The following is a 14753-nucleotide window of genomic DNA, read 5'->3' on the forward strand; positions in this document are numbered from 1 at the left end:
AGGGTCGATTAAGATAGACCCTCTCTTTTTTCACTTTTATATTTTATTAGGGAAACTAAAATCAAAATCAGGAAGTCAAAAATAGGATTTATGGAATATAAAAAACAAACCAATTCGAACAAAAACATATCGATAACGGTAGAAATCTAAAAAAAGGCAAAACAGGAATGCTAACATAGAACCAAGAAACATGACTTCACATATATAGATTTAACCAACCTAACATAGCAACATTATCAACACATATGTAAATTTTAATTCATACCAAAAGGATATAAGTTCACGACACATCAAGCCAACTACTAGTCCACCATAGAATGGGCTACTTCGGTGTGGTTTGGGTGTCTAGCCAACTATGTTGCACTACTGGACTTCCCAAAGCGGGGTATCCGTACAAAGTAAACAGGTTAAAAAAAACTGGAAAAATGAAAATGGTCGGAAAAACAGTCACCTCCTTTTCGTCCTATGTTCAAATTTGCTAAACAGAAAAGGCGAAAACAATTAATATGACCATAAATACGAATTCAAGCAGTTTGGATATCGAAATCATGACAGCACCGAACAGGATTTATTCTTAAAATTTGACTAGTGAAATTTTGTTTGACTGTTGAGCGTGCACGTTTTTCACTACAATTGCAAACGAAGTTGCACTTTTCAAAATCCATGTGTTTTTTTTTTCTATTCCCAAGACACATGGATATGGTAGGAGTATGATGGCTATTCCCATGTAGGCATTAAGGATGTTCTTTTTTAAAGACTGGCATTACAGATAAAATGAAATGCATCTAGAAAAATTACCCTGAAGTCCAAAGTACATTAAATTTGTGAAAACTGTATGACATTATTTCAGTACAACTGTAAAGCTTGCAGTTTGTGAGCGTCAGCCATCAGTGGAGATGCAAGTTTTGCTTTCTTTAGGTCCATGGATCAACCTAATTCTCACTTAATAACTACTACTTTGCATTTCAAAACAAAGAAAATGGAATAGAAAGGCTAACGACCAAAGCTACCCTTTTGGTGCCCACTTGTGCAAATTCTGTTTCCGAGCATGCTTCTATGCCAAACAGATCAAACCTGATTGTGCTGGGCTGGGCTGGGCTCAGCAACTGAATCACAGTAGCCGAAACCACCAGGATTGCCAAAGATATCAACATCTCCAACCTTCCTTCAAGGCTGCTCAACTTCGAATACAAATTAGGGCCAAGAGAGAAAGTGAGATGCTAGAATCAACAATTGAAAAGCAGCAGTCAGATCAGATCACAGTGCTTTAAAGTTTTTTTTTTAATGGAAACAGGAGGGGCAAGCCCTACTGATTAATAAATTGAAGGGGGTAACAGTGCTTTAAAAGTAGGGATACTTGCAATTTGACATCCAATACATATTCCTGAGTATTGCATAAACAGTAACGTTTGACATGCTGCATGTAAGCAAAGACTACTTTTATTAGAATCCAGATATTTCTACCATGTGAGGTCCATGGTATTATTGCAGAAGGTAAAATATAGAAAGAAAACTCACAATTATATACACAAAATAAACAGTAAACTATGCGAATATGATTTCAAACTACTCGGTTACAGGCTCACCCAGGGGCAGGGACATTCTTTCCGTTTCTGCTTTTTTTTTTTCAAGTCCATAGTATTCTCAAAAGTTGTTTTCCCATAAAGAAGGGAACTCCGTACAGAAATTCTGTGCACTATGTTCATCAGCTACTGAAATAACTGAAAAACTACTCTCATCAATTTTGATACCTCAGACTAAATCTTCTGATGTCTTTGTATTCTAGATATCTTCAAAACCTCCCCGATAAAAGGTACTGCCACTAATTAGGAATATGAAAGTCTTCCATCCTGACTTTGTGTGTCCATCTATCAAAGCCTGTATTTAAACAGCATGATACATCATACCTAACCACCACGGGTTGGGTAGAGGAGCAAAATAATGTGGATGACACCTTCAGGCTAATTAGAAACTAATCCTGATAACACCAGCACTTGCAAACAGTAACTATCAGTTTATACTTCATACAATACCAAAATGCTTCATCAAGTGCTTTCTTAGAGCACCTTTGGAGCACAACTCAATCAACGTCTCCTGTGCCTCCTTCACAAATCCCTCACTTGCTAAGCCTCGAATAAGAATAGTGTAGGTCGATTCGTTGGGCATGCATCCACTGGACACCATATATGCCAAAAACTCAATAGCACGCTCAGTTTCCCCTCTTTTGCAAAGCGAAGAAATAACTGCATTGTAGAGCACTGCATCGGACCTTATTGTGGTATCCTGGATGTTATCAAACATCTGAATTACCCTGTTAATTCTACCTTCTCTGGAGAGAGCAGAAGCTATTGACGAATAAATGATTGTGTTTGGGCTCATCCCTTTGTTGACCATCACATTTAACAGCTCCAGTGCTTCGTCCGTCTTGCCAGCCTTGCCAAGGCCATCAATCACTGTGCTGTAGCTAATCAGGTCGGGACTGCATCCATTCAGTAGCATCTGCTTAAGAAGTTCAATGGCCTGCTCAACCAGTCCCTTTTTACACAAGAAATTGATGACTGTGTTGAATGTGACAGGATTCGGAGAACAGCCTTGCTGAATCATTTGAGACATCAGGTCCTCAGCATCCACCCATCGTTCTGCGCAGCACAAACCCTTGAGCACAATAGTATAGCTTATGGTATTCGGCTTGCATCCACAGGCGGCCATACTTTTCAACAACATGACAGCTTCGTCGATAAGCCCTTCCTTGCAGAAGCCATTGATCACTGTAGTGTATGTGATGACATCCGGGTTGCATCCATGCTCCAGCATTTGCTCAAGTAGTTCGATCACCCGGTACACCAGCCCATTTTGGCAGAAGAAATCAACAAGTATGTTGAACGTGACATCATCAAGTGGGCAGTCCTTGTCAAACATCTCAGCCAGCAACTCCTCGGCTTCCTCCCACCGCTCAGCACTGCACAAGCCCTTGAGCACAGTATTGTAGCAAACCACATTGGGCTTGAGCCCGTAGGAAGGCATCCTATCCAAAATCTCATGCGCAACCTCGAGATGCCCTTCCTTGCAGATACCATCGAGGATAGTGGCATACATCCTGATGTCCGGCGTGCACCCATGGTCCGCCATCTGCGCGAGGACCTCGTGCACCCGCTCGAACAAGCCGTTCCGGCACAAGAAACCGATGAGGGTGTTGAAGGTGACGATGTTGGGCGGGCAGCCCACCGTGACCATCTCCTCCATGAGGTCCTGGACACGGCCCCAGCGCTTGGCCATGCACAGGCCCTTGAGCACGGCGTTGTAGCTCACCACGTCCGGCTCGCAGCCCAAGGACGGCAGCAGGTCCCGCAGCAGGCGGAGCGCCTCGTCCACCGACCCTTGGTCGCAGACGGCGTTGAGGACGAGGTTGCAGTTGCCGACGTCGAGCGCGCAGCCCCTGGCGTGGAGGTCCTGGAGCACCCTGACGGCGCTCCGGAAGCCGCCGGCGCCCCTGCAGGCGGCCTCGAGGACGACGTGGTACATGGGCGGGATGGGCGCGCAGCCGCGGCGGCGCATCTCGTCGAGCACCGCGAGCGCGTCGGCGATCCGGCCCCGCGCGCAGAGCGCGCGCACGACGGGGAAGTAGGTGTAGGCGTTGGGCGGGACGGGCACCGACGCGGCGAGGCGGCGCGCGGAGGCGAGCTGCCCCGCGCGGCAGTAGCCGGACACCATGGCGTTGTAGGCGACGACGCCCGCGCTGCCGCCCGCGGCCGACAGCGCCCGCGCGGCCTCCGCGGTGCGCCCCGCGGCGCAATGGGAGCGGATGAGCGCGGAGAGGCGGCCGCCGCCGCCGCCGGGCGGCGCATCGTCGGATGTCGCCGCGGGGGCGACGGCGAGGGCGGAGGCGGAGGCGGAGAGCGCGGCGAGCCTGGTGGGCTTGGCGGTCTTGGGCGACGCCGACGCGGAGAGTTTGGAGACGACCGGGACGGTGGGCGGCGGGAGCAACGAGGTGAGCATTGGCGATTGATTACGCTGGCTCGCCAGCGACATGCGGGGGCGAGGGCGAGGGTGCGGTGGAGAGTGGAGGTAGCAAGGAGCCAAGAGATAGCGGATTTCTTTGTTTTGGCGTGTCGTGGGGGGGATTGGTGCTTTGCTTGGCTTTCGATCGCCATTTCTGGTTCTGCAATGTCCCTCTCTGGTGCTGCTTTCCATTTGAACAATCATTCCTGGCAAAGGGAGAGATATTTTGGAAAACATGCAACCAAGGATTGGGCGCCTAGATATTCATGAGTCAATTCTAAAACATACAAAGATTAGTGTGTCGTGATGTATGTAAATAAGTGGGCTCGGCGTCATCGACGTCTAAAGTCCACAACTTTGGCCCCTCCTGCTCAAGGCAAGTGAACAACCCCATCATTAGACACATCAGCCTCTCGGCGAACTGGGTGCGCTACTGGTCCATCGACGATCAAACTGTGCCACACAATTTTTTTATTATTATTGATGATGCATGCTCTACATCATGTTGTCAACATATCACTCTACCTCCATCACTGGCTCGTGCTTGCCAAACAAACAGTCAACCCTCGGATCGTTTGGCTCGTGCCTTAGCGGTTTTGTTCTCAGACTGCACCAACCAAGGCACTAGGTTGCAATGGCCTTCTTCCATGACAGGCTCGTGCTACCTATTCACCATTGTCTGAGCCAAATAGCTGAGCAAGAACGGGGGCGACGTCTCGTCGAGTGCTTGCTATCCCTCTCTAGCATCTTCTCTATGGGACGATGACAACCTTCGGCACCATCGTCGTCTACATCGTGCTCAAGCAAACCGTCTGTGGCGTGCTTTCTCGAGTGTTTTCTTGGGTCTTGCGCCATGGGAACACCAGAACCAAGAGCTTCTCCACCACCATGGCGAGCTTGGCACTCCCTTATTATGGCTGTGTTTAGTTCCAGGAAGTTAGGAATTTGGGGCTACTGTAGCACGTTCGTTTTTATTTAGCAAATAGTGTTCAAACGTGGATTAATTAGGCTTAAAACGTTCGTCTCGCAATTTCCCACCAAACTGTGTAATTAGTTTTTTTTCGTCTACATTTAATGCTCCATACATGGGCCGTAAACATTCGATGTGATAGGTACTGTAGCACTTTTTAAAATATTAGGGTAAAACTAAACAAGACGTACGTCTTTTTTGCCCAACCACTAACAAGGACATCACCCACATGTTCTTCTCTTGTCCCCGGATTCATGCATTCCGGGTCAGAGCACCATGATGCCTGGACATCTATCCTCCTGAAGCTTGATGCCTACACCTCCAAAATTTCTCATGTTTACTTCATGAAAAGTTTTTTCAAAAAGTGGTACAGTACCCATTACATCGAATCTTATGATACGTGCATGGAGCATTAAATATAGACGAAAAAAAACTAATTGCACAGTTTAGTTGAAGATTGCGAGTTTTGAGCCTAATTAGTCCATGATTAAACACTAATTACCAAATAAAAACGAAAATGTTACCGTAGCTAAATTTTCAATTTTCCACCAACTAAACACGGGCAACCTAATCACTGCTACCTCTTCTCATCTTCTCTCTCCCATGTTGTGTATCTCTAGCGCCTATTCAGCATCTTGTACGCCACATGTACACGATGCGGACCCAGATTTTTACGGCAATGTGTTCCATCGATGCTCGGAGGCGTAGGACCCACTCTCGGTTTAAAAACAACCCCCGTGACCCAACAACCGCCTCCCCTCCTGTTTCCAATAGCGACCATGTGACTTGAGAATAACTATTTTATTCAATCATCTAAGTGAGCATTGAAGCTTGTACATTCTTTGATGTCTCATTTGTTTAAACCAGTCCTCGTTATGCATAGTGGGGAAAGCAATGCTCCATTAGCAGAGAGTATCGAAGCCTCGATTTTTTAGCACATACAGGTGTTGTAAGTGGCTCAACATGCTCTATTCGCTCGTGCTATTCAGCCGGCTTTAATCCATACAAATTAGTTATAGAATAGTATTTTTCTCTCACAGCAAAACAGCCGTATAAATCAGTAGAAACCGATTTAATACTAGCCAAACAAGGCAGACATAGAAGTCCAAAACTTGGCCCTTCCCAAAATAGGTGAACAACCTCATGATTAGACACAACTGCCCTAGGTGGACTGGGTGCACTTGTGGTACATTGACGACCAAAGCATATCACACATTTGATCTGTTCGCTGGTTGATTTCTAGGTTAATAAGCTCGACTGGTGCTGTTTTGTTGTGAGAGAAAAACACTGTTGACTGACTACCTTGACTAAAACCAATCAACGAACAGGCCGACTCTATTGATGCATGTTCGCCATGATACCGCTCCATCACCAGTGTCATGCTTGGAACAACTCCACCATGTTTTGACATGACAATCGCTCAACCCTTGGGCCGTTGGCTCATGTGTAAAATCCCAAAAGAAAATAATAAACAAATAAATAAATATGAACGACCTAGCAGGCAGCCTGCACCCTCATGCTCGTGTCAAAGCTACGCATGCGACTGGATCAGCTTCTACCTGGATAGAAACGATCGGTAAAAGGAAATAAGAAAAATAGCGGAGAAGAGAAACTCAAATGGATATTTGTACTGGATAGGAACACACGGTAAAGAAGATAACTCTTGACTGATTTTTCCTACGGCCTGATCCTCGTCCCATGCTGGAGCGTTGTGTAGAACACTCCCACGCTAGTATGTGCCCTGCTCCTATCCCTCCAAACCTGTACCACACACAAAGGGTGTGATTGGTTGCTCCGGCATTGGTGATCCGGGATGAGGACCCTGTGCAGGCTCTTCCTAGCCATGATGGAAGCATGCAAGTGGGTGTGTTTGGTTGCATCCGAGTACAGGATATCGGATGACCTGCATCGTGTTTGGTTTCCCGTTTGCACCGTTTCGGTGTATGAACTGATGATTCCAGGTCTTGTTTGTTTGGCAGCATTGCCCCAGGTCTGAGTACCCATATATGAGTTTGGTGTGGTTACCATCAGCTATTGCAGAATGAAGAAGAATAGAAGGAAACAGAGATAACTTTGTCTCAGTTCAACAAGCTTGACATTGACAATGACCTTGGAGCTTCTAATGACATAAACAAGACAATAGTACTCCCAGCAAATTATGAACAATAAAAGTCGCAGTTCCTCACAAGATCATTGTCTTTACACGTGTTCATGGCATTTTGAAACCATCACAGACAATATGAAACAATTAGAGGCACCTACAACGATGCTTAGCAATGAAAAAGTCAAGCATCACCAAAATAAACAACCAAACCAAAGCAATAGCTAGTAACCAAGGTATTTTAGGGGTTCATTGGTTGCCCGAAGCACTGCAAGGAGGCATTTTAGGGCATAGACCCCAGGCTCCTTTCCCCGATAGGCAACATACCAAGCCATGGCATTTTGAGCATCACAGACAGTTGTAGCAACGAGCAAGAACGAACCACAGGAGCACCAGCAACAGAAAAGACTGCACCACAGCCACAACAAAAAACAACGGTTTGTTCCTGAGCACCTTTGGTGGAGGATTGACAAAAACTTTATCATCTTCACAACCCATGAACTCTAAGTATGATGCTTCTGCCTCTTCTTTGTTAGGGAAGCTCTTGTAGCTGTTGTTTTTTAAAACCAGTTACCTAGGTATTGCATTTAACCCAGGTTGCATATACCCCAGGAACTCTGCCACGGTACACAACATACCAAGCCATTTGCCCCTTAAAAAACACATAAAAGCAAGTATAAGATGTTGATAAGATGAGGGGTAGTTCAATCGATTTGCCTCAGATTTAATTGTCTTTTCATTTGACATTGAACTTGAAGCTTAAGAAACATAGACAGCAACGAACCTCAAACAGATAGTAGAAAACCAAGATCATGACAGGCATGAAACCATGAGAGACATCCAGCCCAGCCATCAGATCATCAGAACCGTCCAGCTGTTGCTTGGGCATGGATGTCTCACATGGTTTGATGACAGCCATGAGAAGCATAAGCAGAAGATAGAAGAAACAATGCTCCAGTACCTCACAAGTCTAAGGTCATCAATGTGCATAATCTATTACTCAAATTGGTACTGTTATCTTCATAGGCATGAAAAGGATGTCACAATTGTATCAACCTCATCTTCTGAAGCCATCATTGTTCTGATGGGAGAGACTCGGCTGCTGTCATCTGCAAGTACTAAGTCGGTCGCCTTGGCCGCCGGCAGCTGCGGAACCACTAATGGAGGCGCACGACCGTGTGCATGAAATTCCAGCTGCTGCCTTCTTCTCGTCCTGCATGATCTTCACGTCCAGCCATGCAGGGCCATCAACGATGCTGCCTGTGTTCGATGGTGAGCATCTCCATGCCTTCATCTCTGCGTTGACTACTCTGTTGCATGCTGCTTTTGCATGTATGATATACGTCTACATCACTACATGCCTTGTCTACATATACTTAATCATGCGTCAGCTATTTCTTTATTCAAAATTCTACTCCGTCTCTTCTAGATCAATGCGAGCTATCTTCTTTATCCATTCATCATATGTTTTTACCGAGATCCGGCGAGCTCTGGTCGCTGCTGTACATGGTGCCACCGCCGTGCATGCGTCGCCGTGATTCAATTTGCTAGTTAGCTTGATGACATCATCTCCAACGTCATACTTTATTGTGGCCGTTTTTCTTTACAAAAATAAATTCAGAAATACAATAGAAATACACATCATCCTGAGCGGTCCGTTTTTAGATCAATGACCCAGATTAGAACTTACCCCTTCGCCTGGCATATTTTCTAAAGAGTCCCTCGGTTTATTCAAAATAAACCCACAGTCCAAAACATGTTTACAGATTTTGTTTTCTTCATTTGAAAGCGTATTTTATTTCAGTTAAGTCTAAAATACGTTTTTAGCTATTTATAGATTTACCACTGATTTTGTTTTAGCCATAACTTCTCCGTTTTAACTCCGATTTGATCCGTTCAAATTGCGTTAGGTTCGTAATTTCATAATCTACATGTTAATACTACTGTTAAGTAGGTTTTCAACTTTTAAAATTCGTGATTAGATTTAATCTATTATTTTAATAAAGGAAATCTTGTTTATTTCATATCTTCTACGTTTTAACTCCGTTTTAATCCATTCAAGTTGCGTTAGATTCATAGCGATGAGATCTACGCATTAGTAATAGTGTTTATCATGTTACTATTTCTAGAATTTCATGGTTTAAACTCTAATTTGAATAATAATTATGCAACTAGATTTTATAAATAAAATATGGTTTGTTTTACTTTAGTTTTATAATTCAAATCTAAATTTGACTTAATTTATATTATCTATAAAATATTTTATATATGTTTTTATATAATTAAAACACATGAAGTTAATAGTTTTATGAGTAGATCTCTCGGTAGTTGTATCTTTTTAACCGTAGCTCCGATTAGCGTGCTTTTCGCGCCTGTGTGTTCGTAGCGAGACGTAGATTTATTTTACAAACTTTTCATCTTGATTTTATGTTTGGTGTACTATTCTAATTTAGATCTATTGTTTGCTTCGTGTATGATTGTATGGATGCTTGTGTGGTGCTTTATGATTTCGTCCAGTCGGTGAGATATACGTGGTGATCAAGAAGAAGGAGAAGAATGTTGAAGATTAAAACTTACCGAAGGATCGATGTTTAAGGCAAGTATAGCATGGGATCATCCTTGTTACCTATTCACCTTTAATCATTTAATTCATACTGCATGTGTCTACCTTAACTGCTACTAAGGATTTCCTAGTGCTTTGTTACCTTGTACCTTGATACATTTGGGGTATTGCATTGGGTAGTATGATAAGATCGTGATCTTGTAACTTGACTAATGGTATATGCAATAAACATTTAAAAGATGTTTTTTAGCAACATGAAATAAGGGGGCTAGAGCATTGGGCTATTTATGGTGCTCTAGATTCCTCTCCCTAAGGACTTATCTGTAAGTGATCATCCGGGACTTACAGTACAGCTGTGAGGGCTACATGGCTCTGGCTTTAGCTCAGTATGAGGACCTTTTCTAGCTTGTTAGAGGTTACCTTTATTGGCATAAGAATGGCTTGCTGAATCGGGTATAGGACAGCCTCTACTCTTATGTGTATAGCCGTGATGGAATTGTGCCATTCGACAGGGGGGTTCCTATAACTGCTTGCCGAGTGAATCTAATGGCCCTAACTTGTTAGACGAACCTTTGAAAGGCTTCATAGTGAACCCTGCCGACCTTCCTTAGTAGTGGGTCAAGAGGCTGATCACCTCAGGCGAAAGGGTAAATCACGACTCACAGTGAAAGTGTACAACCTCTGCAGAGTGTAAAACTGGTATATCAATCGTGCTCACGGTCACGAGCGGCCTTGGAACCCTTATGGAATAGATGATGAACACTAATGATACAGATGACGAAGATGCTCATTAATGATTACTGTTTATGCTATTCATTATTCATGTTTACCTGATCATGTGTTTATGAGCTTATGATAAACTTGTTGCTACTCAATTGCTAAGAGATGACTCATTAAAATCTAATCGTAGTTAAACCAGTGTCAGCCTTTTGAGCCTCATGAACCCCATGCTATATTTGTTGAGTACGACATGTACTTATGCTTATTTTTCAATTATTTGGATAAAAATCCTAGATGAGTACCAGATTGCTAGAGTTTGAAGGAATTAGGCTTGTGATCAACCAGTCAGTTGTCCCTGTGGATTTAGAGTCTTCGTCTGAAGATCAGAGTTGTCTTTACGATGTCTATACTCTAAGGTTATAATCTTTATACTATTACGCTATGTATTTAAGCATTGTCTTTTGATATTACCTTTATTTGTAGCTATATGTGAGATTTGACTTCCTAGGCTCACATATGGTGTGCATCTGGTTTTATTCTTAAAACCGGGTGCGATAGTTCCCTTTCCAGAATCAGCCTCTGTGCCACCTAAGTTAGTGATGTCCTCAACGGTATCAGTATCACCTTGGCCAATGTCAGTTGGAGTACCCAGAGGCTCATTTGAGCCCATTACATACCTGCTTGTGGCCTTGTTGCCACCAAAGATGGCCTCTATCTGAACATAGTTCTCTATTAGTGTGTTTAAGAACTTAGCATCAGCAGGATGGTCCTAGTTAGTGAAACAGATGTAACTATTAGACATAGGGGAGCAAAAGAAAAGAAAAGGGATAGCTGAGGTGTTATCCAAATAGTTTCTAACCTTGGTGTGGCCAAGCAGGTGTTCATCATCAAGTACTATCATATGGTGGTCCTCATCCCACAGAGCACCACTCAAATCCTTTAGCCTAACAATCTTAACCCACCTTTGCCTCCACTTCCTCAGGTGATTGTAAATCTGCTGGGTGCTCACATTGACCCCAGCAAACTCAGAGACCATGAGTGCAACCTTCCTAACATGTACCTCCTTGAACCATTTCTCTGTTTTGACCTCCTACCCCACCAAATCATGGAACCTCCTAAGCATGAACCCAGATTGGATAGGACTCCAGTGCATAGGGCCATTGGGCTGAGGGGCTGCTTGGTTGCCATCATTAGCAGCAACTACCCCACCCTGTTCCACCACATTGTCCTCCCCACCAATGTTAACAACCTGGTTAGGTATATTGTCCATTTCTTATCCACAACCACCATAACATTGAACAACCAGTACGTAAGGAAAACAAATTGCATGATATAAAATACAAGTTCAACAGATCAAATAGGCAGAAAAGGAATAGGTACTACATCATTGCAAAGTGCCATAGGTCTCAATTAAAATACAAGTTTCTCCAATGCTACTAACAGTACACACACCATGCCACTACACCCTAGAATTCCCCCTGTTTTTGCCACATCTGTGCAGCCCATGCCTCCCTCTGTTGTGCCCAGGTACCATTGTCAGGGACATGATCTGGTTGTGAGGCATTGTCATTAATGTTAGGAGTCCATGTGGATTCAGCAGGCACATGCTCGTCCTGCCCATGCCTGAGGATCCAATTGTGAAGAATACAGCAGGCAAGAACAAGCTTAACTTGGGTCTTGTATGGGTGGAAAGGTTTGTTGTCTAATATTCTGAATCTATTCTTTAGAGCCCCAAAAGCCCTCTCAACTGTTACTCTAAGAGACGAATGCCTTAGATTAAAAAGTTCTCTTTGATTTTGAGGTCGATTTGAACCAAACTCCCTCAAATGGTATCTTGTGGCACGAAATGGTGGTAAGAAACCAGGCCTCACTACGTAGCCAGCATCGATAAGATAGAATTTGCCTAAAATTAGCAGATAGGAATATGTTTTAGTAGTTTCATTTAGGATTAAGCAAAGTGTCAAAGGTTTTTTGTGGTTTGGATGATACCTGGTGGCACTCTAAGGCCATCAGCTCTTTCAAGAGCATTAGATAAGATAAGAGCATCATGTGTAGATCCCTCTCAACCAGCAAGCACATAGGTGAATCTGAGGTCAAAGTCCACGGCTGCCAACATATTTTGTGTGATGGTGTGCTTCCTGCCTCTAAAGGCAGCTTGCATCTTCATAGGCACTCTAGCTAATATATGAGTACCATCAATTGCTCCTATGCAGTCCTAATTCAACAAAACATAAGTGTAAGTGAACATTGACACTAAACTGACAATGCATGAGACCTATGCATGACAAGTTATGGATACCAACCTTGAAATAGGGGTACCACCTTCTGCTCCCAAGGATCCTAGGATGGACATTGGTAGCAGGAGGGACAATCAGTTCATTCCTCAGCTCTCCTACCGCATATAACACCTTCTGAAAGAACCTACTAATTGTCTCTGCGGACCTCCTGAAGGTGAGGTCAACCACCCTAAACCTCTCATTGTGACCAACAACATGCAAGAATATGGCTACTTGTTCTTCAATAGATGCATGTATGCTGTCAGTGATAAGCTCTCTACTACGAAAAAAGGTCACAAAGTTGGAAAAAAGGGGCCATCTTCATTCTAAGAAGGTTGACATAGTGCACATCATCAGATTCATAGATGTATCTAAGGTTGTTCATCCTCTGTTTGTCCCTCTCAGCCAAGGAACCATAGGTGACTGAGCGTGAATCTTCATCTCTCCTCCTAAACCATATGAAAAACCAAGCATCCACTGCAACAACCACAATAGCAGTAGCCCTTCGCCTAGCTTCAAATGCCATGTCTACCAACAGGATGGAGGGCAACATTAGAAAGGGAGCATGCAACATGGGTGTGTACTGCTTAGCAAGCAAAAAATCAAACAAAATGAACTATGAAAAACGTAGCTGCCACACCAAAGGGTGCTCCTCTAGCGTATATTGTTATACAATCAACATCACTGACCTCTAGACACTTTGCTCAGTGTGTACAACAAAATAGGCATCAACATGTACAAGATCTACACAAAACATGAGGTATAAACCAAATACGAAGCATCATGTATAGATCTGAGCTAGGAACAGGTAAATTAGATATAGCATCATACAAATCTGAGGATGTTAAACCAAGAACCCTGATTTCTTAGCATTTCAAGTAAAATCCACCAACAAATCAACAAAATCGACACTGAAGAAAGAGGAGGGGAAGAGCGCAGGTGGCATATATACCGTCCAAGCGCCGGAGGACCGAGAGAAATCCACTGGCGAGGGTCGCCTCGGTAGGGCTACCGAGGTCGAGGGGGAGCAAGATGGGAGTTCGCACCGGAGCTATGGCAGAAGGAGAGGTGAAGAGTGAGGGCGGTAACCCTAGCCGAGACCCACGCACACGCTTTTATGGCCCGGATGGCCTCATCTCCCACGCTCGGCGCAAAGGTTCCCGCCAAGCACCGAGCGAGCCTACACCGAGAGGGAAGTGGGGATCGAGAAGACGGCGCCGTCCGGGATGGAGGAGTGAATCTACACGGGAGGAAGCAGGAGAAAGATGCGAGTAGGGCAACCAAACATAGGTGAATGCACCAAAGGATGCAGGATGGGCCAAATGATGGTCCGGTTCAGGCAACCAATCACGCCCAAATTGATCACACCTGCACCACACACACATCGAGCAACAGTGTACTCATTCTTGGGGCTTGTTGAAGTGAAAATCGAACAACTAGGGTAGGAGCATGTATTGTCCCATTTGATGGTACTTGTTGAAAGGATCAAGATGCCCAAGAGAGGGTGATTTAGGCTAATTCTAAAATTCTTTACAATAAATAAACCCTACACTTAGCCAACTTCACCCCTTGTGCCTAGAAAGTAATTCTATTGATCTACCACACAAAAGTTTAGCACCCTAAGTTTTAATCCTACTATAGCATGACAATTCTAAGAATGTAAAGACAAGAATTGAATTGCTCAAATGTAAATGCTTAAAGTAAAAAGATGAGAAGGAATGCGGTGATGTTTTGCCGAGGTATCGGAGAGTCGCCACTCTCTACTAGTCCTCGTTGGAGCACCCGCGTAAGGGTGTAGCTCCCCTTTGATCCGCGCAAGGGTCAAGTGCTCTCTATGGGTTTATTCTTCGATACTCCATCGCGGTGAATCACCCACAACTGCTCAACTTGAGTTGGGTCATCCACAAGCTCCGTCGGATGATCACCAAACTCCCAATCACCACCAAGCCATCTAGGTGATGACGATCACTAAGAGTAACAAGCAAGAACTCTCACTTGACCACAACAAGCCTAATGAGAAGGGTGGATGCACACTTGCTACTCTCTTTATACTAATAAGGCCTTAATCTTGGATTCTCAAATCTCAATTACCTCACTAGACTCTTGCTCTCCTAAGCACTCTCA

General features: G+C 44.1%; 1 protein-coding gene across 2 annotated transcripts; it reads right to left on the reverse strand.

The window, feature by feature from the left end:
• Positions 1 to 833: 833 nt before the first annotated feature.
• Positions 834 to 4141, reverse strand: LOC136483989 (pentatricopeptide repeat-containing protein At1g09900-like). 2 transcript variants are annotated; one of them, XR_010765721.1, is made up of 2 exons: positions 1587 to 4141; positions 834 to 1181 (listed from the first exon to the last, which is right to left on the reverse strand). XR_010765721.1 is itself a non-coding variant. In XM_066481154.1 (1 exon), exon 1 carries the CDS (start codon positions 4027 to 4029, stop codon positions 2023 to 2025), a length of 2007 nt encoding a protein of 668 aa, XP_066337251.1. In that variant the 5' UTR covers positions 4030 to 4141; the 3' UTR covers positions 1425 to 2022. The 2 variants fall into 2 exon arrangements, 1 of the variants encoding a protein (XP_066337251.1); XM_066481154.1 differs by lacking the exon at positions 834 to 1181 and having other exon boundaries at positions 1425 to 4141.
• Positions 4142 to 14753: the final 10612 nt, after the last annotated feature.

Source organism: Miscanthus floridulus, chromosome 1, assembly GCF_019320115.1.
Source record: "Miscanthus floridulus cultivar M001 chromosome 1, ASM1932011v1, whole genome shotgun sequence".
NCBI classification, from domain to species: domain Eukaryota; kingdom Viridiplantae; phylum Streptophyta; class Magnoliopsida; order Poales; family Poaceae; genus Miscanthus; species Miscanthus floridulus.

Excerpts from the sequence above, each read along its gene's own strand:
- LOC136483989 (XM_066481154.1), bottom strand. The coding sequence starts at position 4,029 with ATGTCGCTGGCGAGCCAGCGTAATCAATCGCCAATGCTCACCTCGTTG.